Below are 13,986 nucleotides of genomic sequence, written 5' to 3' on the forward strand. Positions count from 1 at the left end.
AGTCGGGGTTCCTCAGTGAGAAGTGGGCTATCAGTCTTTCAGGCTCTGCCTTGTGACTCCTTCAGAAGGATGACTCTGCTCCTCAACAGCATCACCTTGAACCTGTCCCATCCCCTGTAGCAACATGTGGGCAGCCCAGGGTAAATCCTTGGGCTTTGGGGGGGGGCTGCTCTGACCAGCAATGGAGCCCCAGAGCCCTGGTCAGTCTTGAAGGAAGCTCATGCAGAGCACATGGTAGTACAGTGGTACCTCGGGTTACATACGCTTCAGGTTACAGACTCCGCTAACCTAGAAATAGTACCTTGAGTTAAGAACTTTGCTTCAGAATGAGAACAGAAGTGGTGCAGCAGCAGTGGGAGGCCCCATTAGCTAAAGTGGTGCTTCAGGTTAAGAACAGTTTCAGGTTAAGAACAAACCTCCGGAACAAATTAAGTACTTAACCCAGGGTACACTACTGTAATCCAATCTCAAGGGTGATCCGATGTGTGAGTCATTCATTGTGGCAAAACTATCCCTGTCCTGTCCTGTCCTGGCCAGAGCAACAATCTAGCAACAGTGGCCTCTTGGGTCATCAACAACAACAGTTCAAGAATGGTCCTTGGATGTTTGTGGGTTAGGGTTAGGCCTCCTCCAGAATAATCTGCCTAATTCCTCTGGCTATGAACCACCCGCCCACAGAACCTCAAGCTCTCCAGGGTTGAGACTCGGCTTATTAGCTTCCAGGATGTGCACACCCAGCCCTGAGTCGGACGTCGCAGAGACACAGAGCTTGGGATCCTCTGTGTTGTGTTGCCACTGTGCTCCGAAATCCCTTCAGGGCTGCCCCCCAACAGCTTCGCACAGTTGTCAAACAGCACCAGGGATAAGATGGCACAAGCCGCAGCTCTGCCCGATGCCACTCTCTGAAACTGGCCCTGCAGACAGGAGGGGAACCACTTAAACATGGCGCCTCCCACTCCCAGCCTTCAAAGATGGACTGGGGAGATGCTTTCGGCCGATGCGTTTTCTGCAAAGGATTGCTGTGCTTCCTTTGCTATTTCTGTTTGTTTGCTTTAAAAAGAAAATGGTGGATGTTGGCGCCACCGTCTCAAGCGGGTTTGTGTTCTGCTGAAGGGAAGGGCCCCCCCCACCCCACCCCCACATTCCTGTGACCTTTGATTCTGCTCTGGGAGGAATCAGTCACCCATCAACTGGCCTGGTGAGCTTTCTATTAAACTCCGGTTCCCTTTGGTGGTTTCTGTATTTTGGTCTTTTTTTCCAATTGTAAGCAATGTGTCTGGGTACTCAGTGGGCAGATCGTTTCCCCCCATCGCATTTTACACCATCATCTGATTAGAAACCTGTCAGGAGAAGGAGGAAGGAGGGAAAATGGATCCCTCATCCTGGTAGGGTGGTCCCTATATTCCAGCAAATGGCCAGAGTTTTTAAAGCAGATCCTTTTCAACGTGGCCCCAATGGGAACACCAGGAGAACCATATTGTAGCAGAAGAAGCAAGTCAGGGGGAACGAGGCCCTTTGGAGTTCAGGGTGTCCTGATTGGCCAATTCTTCTGCTTCTGGGGCAGAATAGGTGAAAAGAAAAAGCTAAAATCAGCTTTAAAAACAAAACAAAACTTCCAGAAAACGTTAGAAGAGTCTGAAAGATCACTGCTCTTGCGTCGTTGTTGTTCTGTCTTTTAAAATTAGCCCTACAGATTTCTTACTAAAAAATAATAATAATGTAGCCCCAAGGCAACTTACAAAGTTCAGATGGTTACCAAACCACATAAAACACAAACCGTAGGAACAGTATAAACAAATGTAAGATTAAAAAAAATATATCATAAGCCTCTAAAAGAAAAACATGGGCATTGATCATGGATGCTTTAGTTGAGATTCCTGCATTGCAGGGGGTTGGACTAGATGACCCTTGGGGTCCCTTCCGACTCTGCAATACTATGACGTCACTCTATAAAAAGCCACCATAAAACCTGTTTGGCCTTCCCAGCCCAAACAGAAGAGAGCTGGCCAATAAGCCACCATCCAATGCCTAGAAATGAAGGTGGGTATTAGCCTGGCACCCAAAAGATGGTCCTTTGGGTGACCTTTGTGCCTTCCTGGCGACCTAACTGTTGGGGCAGATTCTCTTGGTGCATCTTGTTTCCTGGAACATGTATTTCCCCGCCTCCTACTGCACTTTCCTAAACACATACCGTAAGCAGACCAGGTGTTCTGGCAACCTGGGCACTTTAGAAATGGAACTGGAGGGACAATTAATTCCATTTGCAGTGCGCCTAATTTACACAAACAGAAACAGAGAACCAGCCTTCAGAATTTGCACTTCTCTGAATTTTGCAGTGTAGGTCTCCAGCCCAGATTATTATTATTATTATTATTATTATTATTATTATTATTATTACCCGCCCATCTGACTGGGTTTCCCTAGCCACTCTTTTACCCAGGCTTTCACTGACCTGTAATGTTTTTTCTGTGGGATTTCTGTTCTCATTTCCATTTTTTTAGGATGACTTCCTGCACCATCCCTGCTTGCCTGGGGCACCGGGCATCAAGAAAGGCTTTCCTGATAAGAGATGGGTGAAACGGGCAGCATTGGTTTCTTGTTTTTAAGTTGAGTTCTCTACATTTCCACATCAGTTTTTTAAAAAATGAATATACTGTTTCTAGTCCTCATGAAAATTCAGCAGCCATTTAGAGCATTTCCACCCCCTATATGTAGAGAGAGACAGCGCACAAAGCCACTTCCCCCTAGTAATACATTTCTGTATTTAAAACAAATGAATCGATACCTTTTTATACACCCTTTACCTTAGAACCCACATGTTTGAACATGTGGGTGTGGAGGACTCCCTGGTCCTGAATGGGGTAACTGTGCCCCTGAAGGACCAGGTGCGCAGCCTGGGAGTCATTCTGGACTCACAGCTGCCCGTGGAGGTGTAGGTCAATTCTGTGTCCAGGGCAGTTGTCTACCATCTCCATCTGCTACGCAGGCTGAGACTCTACCTGCCCACAGACTGTCTCATCAGCATGGTGCATACTCTAGTTATCTCTCGCTTGGACTACTGCAATGTGCTCTATGTGGGGCTACCTTTGAAGGTGACCCAGAAACTACAACTAATCCAGAATGCGGCAGCAAGACTGGTGACTGGGAGTGGCCGCCGAGACCATATAACACCGGTCTTGAAAGACCTACACTAGCTCCCAGTACGTTTCTGAGCACAATTCAAAGTGTTGGTGCTGACCTTTCAAGCCCTAAGCAGCCTCGGCCCAGTATACCTGAAGGAGCATCTCCACCCCCATCGTTCTGCCCGGACACTGAGGTCCAGCGCCGAGGGCCTTCTGGCGGTTCCCTCACTGCGAGAAGCCAAGTTACAGGGAACCAGGCAGAGGGCCTTCTCAGTAGTGGCACCCGCCTTGTGGAACACCCTCCCACCAGATGTCAAAGAGAAAAACAACTACCAGAATTTTAGAAGACATCTGAAGGCAGCCCTCTTTAGGGAAGCTTTTAATGTTTAACAGACTACTATATTTTAATACTTTGTTGGAAGCCACCCAGAATGGCTTGGGAAACCCAGCCAGATGGGCGGAGTATAAATAATAAAATAATGGGCCAGCTTTGCCACAGGGCTTACCACCAGTGACAGAGATGGAGGTGGGAGCATCCCCAAACTGCACCCCTGTTCTTCCAGAGGGAGTGCAGCCCCCCCTCCAGAAGTAAACTCCCCAGCCTGGGAACAGCTCACCCACGAAGTCTCCATCTCACCCTGATTTGGTCTCGGTTTGTCCACCCTCCATCCAGCTCTTCACTACATCCAGGTCCCTGTCTGGAACAGTTGCAGCCTCCCATGGTTAAGAAACAGAAGGACAGAGGAAGAGATCCATTTGCAATGCTAATGAGCAATTTAACAGAGGAAGAATGCAGTGGAGCGATTTGTGAACACAGAGGAAGAGAGGGCAGCCCTTCCAAATGCAACCCTGGGCACCCTGGCAGGATCTCACCCCCCCCAGCCATTGGCTCCCTGTCTGGCTCTCTCTCTGGCCACTCCCCTTTATAAAGTCCACCTGCTGTTGTTCAGCCTCACCTAACGGACCGAAATCCCTGCAGGAGAAGATCCGAAGAGCAGGCAAACATCCCTCTGTGGATTCCAAACCAGCCCCTGCCAGTGCCTCAGTTTCCCCAAAGGTATGTAACACGACTGCCTCGTTGGCCAGGGGAAAGAGTGGCTTAGGCGGCCTCTGTCTCTCCCTTGAGCAGAGAGAGACCTGTCTCCCTTTCAGGTACATAAAACTTGTTTTATTTAATGACGCTGAAATATCCTGATAAGCAGGCTCAGGGACGCTGCCTTCTCTGGCTCCTTCAAAGCCAGGTCATTATTTATCTGCGCACACCAAGATTTCTTCTAGGGAGCCAAAGGATCTACACAAACATTTCTCATTTCGTATGCGAAGTTCCTCTTGGCTGGGCTCCAGGGCTCCACACCAAGGGTGTTCTTGTGTGTCCTGAGGACTTTGAGCTTGTCTTTCTCAAGCAGTCATCCGACGGCACCCTTCACAAGGGTGGGGTGAGGAGGTTCTGCCTTTCCAAGAAGCTGGAGAAGGTCCCCAGTCTGCCTGGCCAGAACCTTGAGAGTGCTGAAAGAGACTGTTTGGATCTTGGGCAGTTGAAAACAAAGGCTGCTTCTGAGATCAGGAGGAGCCTTTGCCCTTTCTAGGGCTCTGGGCGCCACAAGCATGCCAGTTCTTCCCTGTGTTCAGAAAGGATGAGGGGGAGGATGGAGCAAATTGACCCCCTCAGGTGGTCCTACCTGGGCAGGTAGTCCTTGTCTTCTCCACAGCCAGCCAGACACCCAAACATGCCGATGTTGGCTCCAATGGGGTGAAGATGATGTCTGAGCTGCTCTGAGGATTCCTGAGTCATAATTGCTGCCTTGTCTGCCTTCCCTGAATGATCAACGCCTTTAATGTAAATCTCAGAAATGCCTTCCTACCATTCAGGCTCAGGAATGGCTATGCATGCTTTGAAACCAGGGGTCCTGCGAGCCCCTTCAGAAGAAGATTCCCTTTTCCACGTCCTCCTCAAAGCCATGCAGCCCATGTAGGGTATATTCCTTGGGGAGGGGGACAAAGTGTTACCCTACTTGCAGGGCGCCTTCATCCCCACTGCTTTTGTTGGGAGACAAGAAGAAGAGTTTGGATTTGATATCCCACTTTATCACTACCCAAATGAGTCTCAAAGTGGCTAACATTCTCCTTTCCCTTCCTCCCCCACAACAAACACTCTGTGAGGTGAGTGGGGCTGAGAGACTTCAGAGAAGTGTGACTGGCCCAAGGTCACCCAGCAGCTGCATGTGGAGGAGCGGGGAATCAAACCCGGTTCACCAGATTACGAGTCTACCGCTCTTAACCACTACACCACACTGGCTCACAAGGGGTCCTGGTATGCTCAGCCTCCTGGGAACGTCTCTCACCCTTCACTGGGGTCCCACAGAAAGAAAGGGTGCTGAATCTGAGAGCAGAGATGAGGATTAGTGCCCTGGAGGCATCTGCTGCCCACAGAGTCAAGGCCTGCACTTGTGCCCACATGTCAGGTGAAGGCAGGTGGGGTGCTCTGTCCCTTCCCAGGACTTCTGTCCTCTGACAGCCTCTTCACTGGGAAGCCAGGTTTACTGGCAGGAAACGGTTTCAATCTTCCCCTTTTCCTTTTCCGCTGTGCATGCGGCAAGTTTGGAGGGTGCTGGTTAAGCCAGGATTAGCTGCTGTGATCACAGGCTCTGATGCCAAGCTGAGTCACTGGATCATGCCAATAATCATGTCGTGCCAGGAAGCATTTGTTCCCTAAGACAGAAAGACAATGGCATTCGGAACTGAAACCCACCTGTGGATCCTCCTGATTCTCAGATGCTTGCGAGCCGCATCAGATGATGTGATTTCACCTCCACTGTTTGCAGAAAGGGAGATGCCCCTCTGACAAACACACAGAGGCTGCGCAACCTGTGTGGAGCCAGACTGGGGCCCCAACTCTTGCATTTGTCTTCGTGTGAAGGGAGCAAGCTTTTTGCAAGGCCTGCCTTGAGGTAAAAAGGTAAAGGTAAAGGGACCCCTGACCATTAGGTCCAGTCGTGGCCGACTCTGGGGTTGTGCCGCTCATCTCACTTTACTGGCCAAGGGAGCCAACGTACAGCTTCCAGGTCATGTGGACAGCATGACTAAGCCGCTTCTCGCGAATCAGAGCAGTGCACAGAAATGCTGTTTACCTTCCCGCCAGAGCGGTACCTATTTATCTACTTGCACTGGTATGCTTTCAAACTGCTAGGTTGGCAGGAGCAGGGGGGAGCTCACCCCATCACGGGGATTCGAACCGCCGACCTTCTGATCGGCAAGTCCTAGGCTCTGTGGTTTAGTCGCCAGGAAAGAGCTTCCCTTGGCATGGGTGGGTCAAACCCTGCCCAGGAGAAGCCTTGGATTGCCACTGCTGCCGACACCACTGGACTCAGATGGCCTGGCCAGTGTCAGTAGGAAGCTCTAGAAGAGATCAAACCATCCATTATGCAGAGTGTGGTGCCATGACAAACAAGGTGCCCCAAGACCTTTGCAATCCTCTGGAGCCCCAGGCATTTTGAAGGCCAAAGGTGGGTCCCCTGCAGCCATCCAGCAATATGTGGACTACAGCTCCCATCTTTCCTGTCCTGGCTGGGGATGATGGGAGTTGGAGTCCAACAACATATTGGCAAAGAGGGCAAAGAAACTTGAAGCACTGGGCTTCAGTCACGGGCAGGCATGGTTCCCAATGCAACCCCTGGCTGTGGCATCCCATTAGAAAGGAGAATTGCACGGTGTAGATAACCCTGTGCAAGCCCCGACAGAACAAGCCAAGGCTGCACAAGAGTAAGAGACATCTGCTCAGTCCCACTGGAGATCTAGACCGGTGTTAGGCAGACAGAATAGGGCATAAGCTGGGCAGGCAGGTGCTGGCTGAGAGTCGGGTGCATCTCAGGCGCAGGCCAATCTCACCCAGCAATGGCATAATGGAACTCCAGCATGAGAGTTTGGGCACCTCTCCCACTGGAGCAGTCAAGGGAGAACACACCATAGCAGCTCCGCAGGCAAGAAGGAGAGCCAGCCATTTCTCACTACCAGCAGCCTGGAAGCCTCAGGCAAGAGACCCCACATCCCAGAGAACCATGAGTCCATCTTGGAGCATGCAAAGTGATGGGGACTATGGTGCTAGAATTAAGTCCATCAAATGTTCACCACCACCACCACAAGCTATGAGCACCACCAAGCTGAGAGGTGCATTTTAGCCCTGGTCGCCCCCCAACACCATATGTTGGGGACACTTTTTGGTTTTTTTTTAAACTGAATAGCAACAGGGAGTCAGTAGTGGGGATGGTGAGGCAAAAGACCCTGGGCCCAAGCACACATGCATATTGAATAAAGGTGCAAAGCCCTTCTTTCGCACCCTGTGAAACATAAAGGCGCAGAGTTTTTAAAAACTGGGCAATGGCCGGCTGCCCATGACTCCCGAGCCTCCCCTGATCAGTCAAAACAAAGGGGGAAGGGGGCAGGAAATCTGTACCGCCAGACATCCCTGGTTCCCCTTTGGCAGTGGCAGTGGCAGTCAGCCACCTGGAGCCAACCTGGTAGCGCAGTTGGCTCTGGCTGGCTTCAGGAGCTGGTGGCTGGTCGCTGCCGTGGCGCCCGCCATTTTTCCTCTTGGAAGTCCTAATATGATGTGCCTTGTGCGCAACACATCACATGGGGACTTCCGGCAAGGAAAAATTGGCGGGCACCCAGCAGCGGGCAGCTCCTAAAGCCAGCCAGAGCCAATTGTGCTACCAGACTGGCTCCAGGCTGCTGAGGCTGCCGCTGCCACGTTTCCCCGGAACAGATTTGCAAATCTGGGGACATTCCGGGGACGGAATTTGTCCAGGGACAGATTTGCAAACCCGGGGGCTGTCTCCAGGAACCAGGGACGTCCAGTAACCCTACCGTGGACCCTGTTTTATTTATTATTACAGTGGTACCTTGGGTTAAGTACTTACCGTATTTTTCGCTCTATAACACGCGCCCGACCATAACACGCACATAGTTTTTAGAGGAGGAAAATCCGTAGGCATGCCATCCATAGGCATTCCCTTCATAACACGCACAGACATTTCCCCTTACTTTTTAGAAGGAAAAAAGAGAGTGTTATGGTGCAAAAAATACGGTAATTCGTTCCGGAGGTCCGTTCTTAACCTGAAGCACCACTTTAGCTAATGGGACCTCCTGCTGCTGCCATGTCGCCGCTGCACAATTTCTGTTCTCATCCTGAAGCAAAGTTCTTAACCTATTTCTGGGTTAGCGGAGTCTGTAACCTGAAGCGTATGTAACCTGAAGCGTATGTAACCCGAGGTACCACTGTACTTTGTTTATTGCATTTATCTCCCACCTCTCCCTCCAAGAAGCTCCATACATGCTTCTCCTTCCACCCTGCACCCCCTACCCAGCATCTTATTTAAGCCCCACCACAACCCTGTGAGGTAGGTTAGGCTGAGAGGCGGTGACTGGCCCAAGGTCACCCAGTGAGCTTCTTCACAGCCGAGTGGGGATTTGAACCCTGGTCTCCCAGGTCCTAGTCCAGCACTCTAACCAGCACACCACACTGGCTCTGTCTTTTGTGTGTGTTATGTTTTTGTCCGATGCGCTTGTCTGCTAGAGCAAGCCTAATTTAAAACCTCATATGTGATATATTTACACTCACCAATAAGTAACAGATTTTCTTTGTTACTGTTCGGGGGGTGGAGAGCTGCGCGAAGAAGCTCTTTCCAAAGCCTTCTGATGGGGTTGTTAAGGAGCAAGATCACCTGCCATCACACCTTGGCCACAAATGCATGTAAGCAACCCTTTCCAGGTATTCCATCTCCCCTCTAAAGATCCCCTCTGCACATGGTCAAATGGCAAAGAGCCTCTCTGCCCCTCTTCCTGCATGGTTTTCTGTTTATCTCCCCACAGTTGCTGCTCCACGGCCAAGGAAAATTACCGTATTTTTTGCTCTATAAGACGCACCAGACCACAAGACGCACCTAGTTTTTGGAGGAGGAAAACAAGAAAAAACATATTCTGAATCTCAGAAGCCAGAACAGCAAGAGGGATCACTGCACAGTGAAAGCATCAATCCCTCTTGCTGTTCTGGCTCCTGGGATAGCTGCGCATCCTGCATTCGCTCCATAAGACGCACACACATTTCCCCTTACTTTTTAGGAGGGAAAAAGTGAGTCTTATAGAGCAAAAAATACGGTATATATATTATTTAAGAGGTTTCTGACCCTAACCTTTCGCCACAAGGTCCTGGTATGTGTGTGCAGTGGAGGGTTACAAACATATGATTGTACAACATAAAAAATCTAATAGAACAATTTAAAACAAACCAAAGAACACCGCAAACAAATGTGGATTGTCTGCTTGAAAAGGCTCTTTGTTCCGGGACGGCTGGGTTATTTGCCAACAGATCAAGCGCAGAGATGGGCAGGAAACCGCAGTCAAGGAAGGCAGGTTTAATTCCTGGTGTGTGCCAAAAGTTGGCTTTGTCTGCTTTCAAGGGTCCTTTTGCTCTGCCCAGTTGCCCGAGAGCAGAAGAACTTCACTTGCCAAGGAGTGAAAGGATCTGCTCAGGTTACCCGCAAGTCTGGGCACAGAAGCGGAGTCTCTCTGCTCATTTGGACTGCGTGCATATTTCAAAAATAATTCAGGAAATACCAGTTTGGGGGCAGGGGGTGGAGAAAGCTGCCTTATCCCAAGTCAGACCATTGGTCCATTATTTACACTGACTGGCGATGACTTTCCAGGGTTTCAGACAGGTGTTTCTCCTGGATCTACCTAGGGATGCCACTGGGAACTGAAGTTGGGACCTCCTGATGTGGAGCTATGCCACTTCCCCCAGTTAATGCAATTAATTGGCTCCATTCCACAGTCTGGAAGAGACTGCGGCTGGCAAAGAGTGGCTTGTGGTATCCGGCATCCTTAAGATCATCCCTGAATCCTGCAGGACAGATTCCAACTGGCTGTCCAGAGTTGTCAGACACCTAATGCAGGTTGGGAGTTGGGCTGAGGCAGAGAAAGAGAGAAGAGCTTACAACAGCCCTGCAATGTAGTCCACTGTTAATATTTCAGGCAAGAGGGAGGCTGAAGATGGTTTGGACTCCCTGTCGGAAAATAAGTTCTAGTCTGATGAGAGAAGTAGGAAAAAATATTCTCTAGCCACTTTCTCCATGCTGGGCATAACTTGATGATGAACTTTTGCTATGTTTCCTCTTACTCATCTATTCTCTAATCTTTTTCCTTATACGGTTCAGGACCACAATACCTAAAGGACCGCCTCTCCCAATATAAACCAACCTGGATTCTGTGTTCATCTTCTGAGACGCTTCTTCATGTGCCTCCTCCTTGAGAGGTCCAGAGGGTGGCAACATGAGAACAGGCCTTCTCTGCAATGGCTCCCCGTTTGGGGAATGCTCTCCCCAGGGAGACTTGCCTGGCGCCTTCATTATACACCTTTAGTTAGGCGCCAGGGGGAAACTTTCCTCTTCAACCAGGCCTTGGACTGATTGGCACCCAATGCCCTTTTAAATGTGTTTGTGGAAGGGAGGATTATTGGTTTCTTTCTACTGTATTATGCATTTTGTGTTTTTATATTGTAATTTTATGTTGTGAACTGCCCTGAGATCTACAAGTAGAGGGGCAGTATTCAAGCCTAATGGTTAATAAGATGGAGTCGCTCCATCCCCTTGAGAATTCTGCTTCCCCTATTCTGAGCTCCCCCCGTTTTCTCCTCAGAAACGGCCAAAATGAAGTTGCTGGTGCTGAACTCGAAACGCCTGCAGATCGGGGCCCTGACTGGGCTGCTCCTCCTCCTCGCGGCTCTGGTTGGCCTTTTCTTTGGGCTCCGCTCTAAGCCATCCTTTGCTCCCCTAGAAGATGGACACATCTACAAGAGTGCCGCCGTGGCCACAGACGCAGGGCCCTGCTCTGTCATTGGCAGGTAGGCAGGTCCCTCCCTTTCCCCCCACCCCAAGGTGGCAGGAAGCCTGGCGAGGAGGAACGCCGCCCCTGTCTGCTGGGCTGTGACAAGGCTTTGTCTTCCACAGCGATATCCTTCAAAAGGGCGGCTCGGCCGTGGATTCTGCCATTGCGGCTCTCCTCTGCGTGGGCCTGATGAATCCCCACAGCATGGGCATCGGAGGGGGGCTCGTCTTCACCATTTCTACAGCGGACGGTAAGGATGGGCAGAGGGAGCTCTTTCTGCCACGGGGGGTGGCAAGACATGCCTGCCTGCCTGGGGCAGCTGCTAAGGCTGCCTTTTCCAACTGGGTGCCCCCAGATGTTTTGGACTGCAACTCCCATCAGCCCCAGGCAAGTAGTTGGGGTTGATGGGGATTGTAGTTTGAAACCTGGAGGGGCACTAGCTCTGGGGGAAGCCACCAGAGACCCCCCAGGCTTCGGTATGTTTTTCTTGAAAATATGTCGCACCCCCCCCAAATCTCTGAGATTCCAGGGGTTCTAGGTGTGCTCACCTAAGGTCTGAGTTTCCTTCTGGGAATGAGGCACAGGGGAGACTGTGGTGTCTTTATGATATATGGTTTATTTACATATCTATGCAACCCGAGCTTATGATGGAGGGATTCGCAGCATTCACACCCCAAGAGATTCTGGCTTCTCCTATAACCACAGCAGCCTTGGACTTAAGTAGACACCAACCATTGCTCTCAAATGCTGCTCTCTGACTGTCACTCCAGCCTGCTGCTTATTATGTCCATTTTATAACTCCTAACTGCAATCCTAAAACACTTTAAAGCAACTCTCATTTGAGGAAAGGGGGGAGGGAACACATTCATTTGCAAATGAAATTTCCTCTTGATCTTTTGTTATTCTAATCGCTCCTTATCCCCAGGCTATTGCCTCCTGCAGAAGGCTAAAGGTAAAGGTACCCCTGACCGTTAGGTCCAGTTGCAGACGACTCTGGGGTTGCGCTCTATAGGCTGAGGGAGCCGGCGTTTGTCTGCAGACAGCTTCTGGGTCATGTGGCGAGCATGACTAAGCTGCTTCTGGTGAACCAGAGCAGCGCACGGAAACACCATTTACCTTCCCGCCAGAGCAGTACCTATTTATCTACTTGCACTTTGACGTGCTTTTGAACTGCTAGGTTGGCAGGAGCAGGGACCGAGCAATGGGAGCTCACCCCGTCGCAGGGATTCGAACTGCCGACCTTCCGATCGGCAAGTCCTAGGCTCTGTGGTTTAGACCACAGCGCCACCCACAGAAGTCTAGTCCTGGCTTAATTTGCTTTTGACACACCACAGGAAGCACCAGCTTGGCTCACTTAGCTAATGACACATGTTGATTCCATAGGGTTAGAAGCCCTTAGAACACAGCTCAAATACACACACGGGTCTAGCAGCCAGTTTTAACACACAAACCTTACAGTAATTAAAATCTAACACTAGCTTGATCTGGAATTTAGGGTGTCTTGCACCCACCCTGATTACAAAGTGAATATAGCTGTACCAAGAAGTCCTAATAATGAGGAATGGGATAACAAAGCTTGCTGAGCGTGGGTTACTCTAGATATAAGGTAACATTACCCAAGTATAATACCAGTGATAGGCAGCTTTCAACACAGAGAGCTGAATTGTCCACGCCTGCTATTGAGTTGTTCACCTGTAAAATTGTGCGTACACAATGATTGAGCTGTACAAATCAGCAACTGGGCACTTCCACACCGACTCTTGTACATGCTTGGAGAAACAGCTTGCCCCTCCCTGTGTCGCAACGTAATGTGCGAATCAGCCAGCAGCACTGCAGAGATGTGATCCTAGAGCGTGCCAATTTCTGACTTGGCCAGATCCATCACTGTGTGGACTCCCCCGACAATCTGTGGACAAGATGCTGAGACAGATTTTTTGCCTCTCGACAGGGAAAGTGGAAGTCATCAATGCCAGGGAAACGGCGCCAAGAAATGCATTCCGGGATATGTTTGGCAATGACACACAGCTGTCCAAGAAAGGTAAAGGGATGGGAAATCCTTCATTGGTGTTATTGGCAGGCTGGGATCCAGGTAGGTTGGCACCTCTAGAGTATTGTGGTGTAGGTAAAGGTGTCCCTGAAGTTGTCCTAAATGCTCCTCATCTACCTCCATTCCTGGGTCCGAAAAAATGGACCTTCCTGCTCAGGCTCTGCTATGTCTTTTAAAAAATATATATATAATTTTTACATTTTCTGTTTTACAATTTCATATAAACATTTTACAACCTTAAGATATCAATGACTTCCCTTCACTTTCCATGATTCATTTTACATAACTTAAATCACTGCATGTTTTACAAAAACTGTACCAATCTGATTTCCACTATTGCAATCATCCAAACTTATTTACACTGTTGAATTTATCTTAAGGCTGCCAGTGTTTTTAGCTGTACACAATTATTTTTCAGATATTCAATAGACATTTTCCAATCTTCTTTGAACATGTGTTCTTCTTGTTCTCTTATACTCCATATGTTAAGTCTGCAAGTTGTGCATATTCTGTCAACTTAAGTTGCCATCCTTCTTTAGTTGGGACCTCGCTGTTTTGGGCTAACAAAACACCGGCCGCAGTTGTTGCATACATAAATAAGTTTTTCTGTCACCTGGGAATTTCAGTCTGAATTATCTGGGCTGTGCCATGTTTTGTTCTCCAAGGAAGAGTATGAGTAAGAAGCTCCATCTTACAGTTATTTTCAAAAGTCTCCCAATAATCTATTGAATTATGGATTCATAAAATTTGTAGAGCTGGAAGGGATACCAAAGATATCTAGTCCAATCCCCTGCAGTACAGCAATCTCAACTAAAGCATCCACAACAGATGGCCATCCTGTCTCTGCTTAGAAACCTCCAAGGAAGCAGAGTCCACAACCTCCTGAAATCACTACCTTCCCGGGGAAACTTGTGCAAAACGTGATGGCACCAAGAGCAA

At 49.4% G+C, this 13,986-nt stretch overlaps 1 protein-coding gene across 3 annotated transcripts in view; it reads left to right on the forward strand.

Annotated features, from left to right (window-relative positions):
- The window catches only part of GGT1 (gamma-glutamyltransferase 1), a 29,191-nt gene that overhangs the window by 2,495 nt on the left and 12,710 nt on the right, over positions 1–13,986 (forward strand). The window contains exons 1-4 of one of the 3 annotated variants that reach the window (XM_081893368.1): positions 4,043–4,179; positions 10,812–11,016; positions 11,123–11,250; positions 12,949–13,038. In XM_081893368.1, coding sequence (XP_081749494.1) covers positions 10,823–11,016; positions 11,123–11,250; positions 12,949–13,038 — 412 coding nt within the window. In that variant the 5' untranslated portion in view covers positions 4,043–4,179; positions 10,812–10,822. Of the gene's footprint in view, positions 1–4,042; positions 4,180–10,790; positions 11,017–11,122; positions 11,251–12,948; positions 13,039–13,986 lie in introns of those variants that run through there. The other 2 variants (XM_081893370.1, XM_081893369.1) reach the window with 2 other exon arrangements.

This window comes from Podarcis melisellensis (assembly GCF_964234715.1).
Source record: "Podarcis melisellensis genome assembly, chromosome: 16".
NCBI classification, from domain to species: Eukaryota; Metazoa; Chordata; class Lepidosauria; order Squamata; family Lacertidae; genus Podarcis; species Podarcis melisellensis.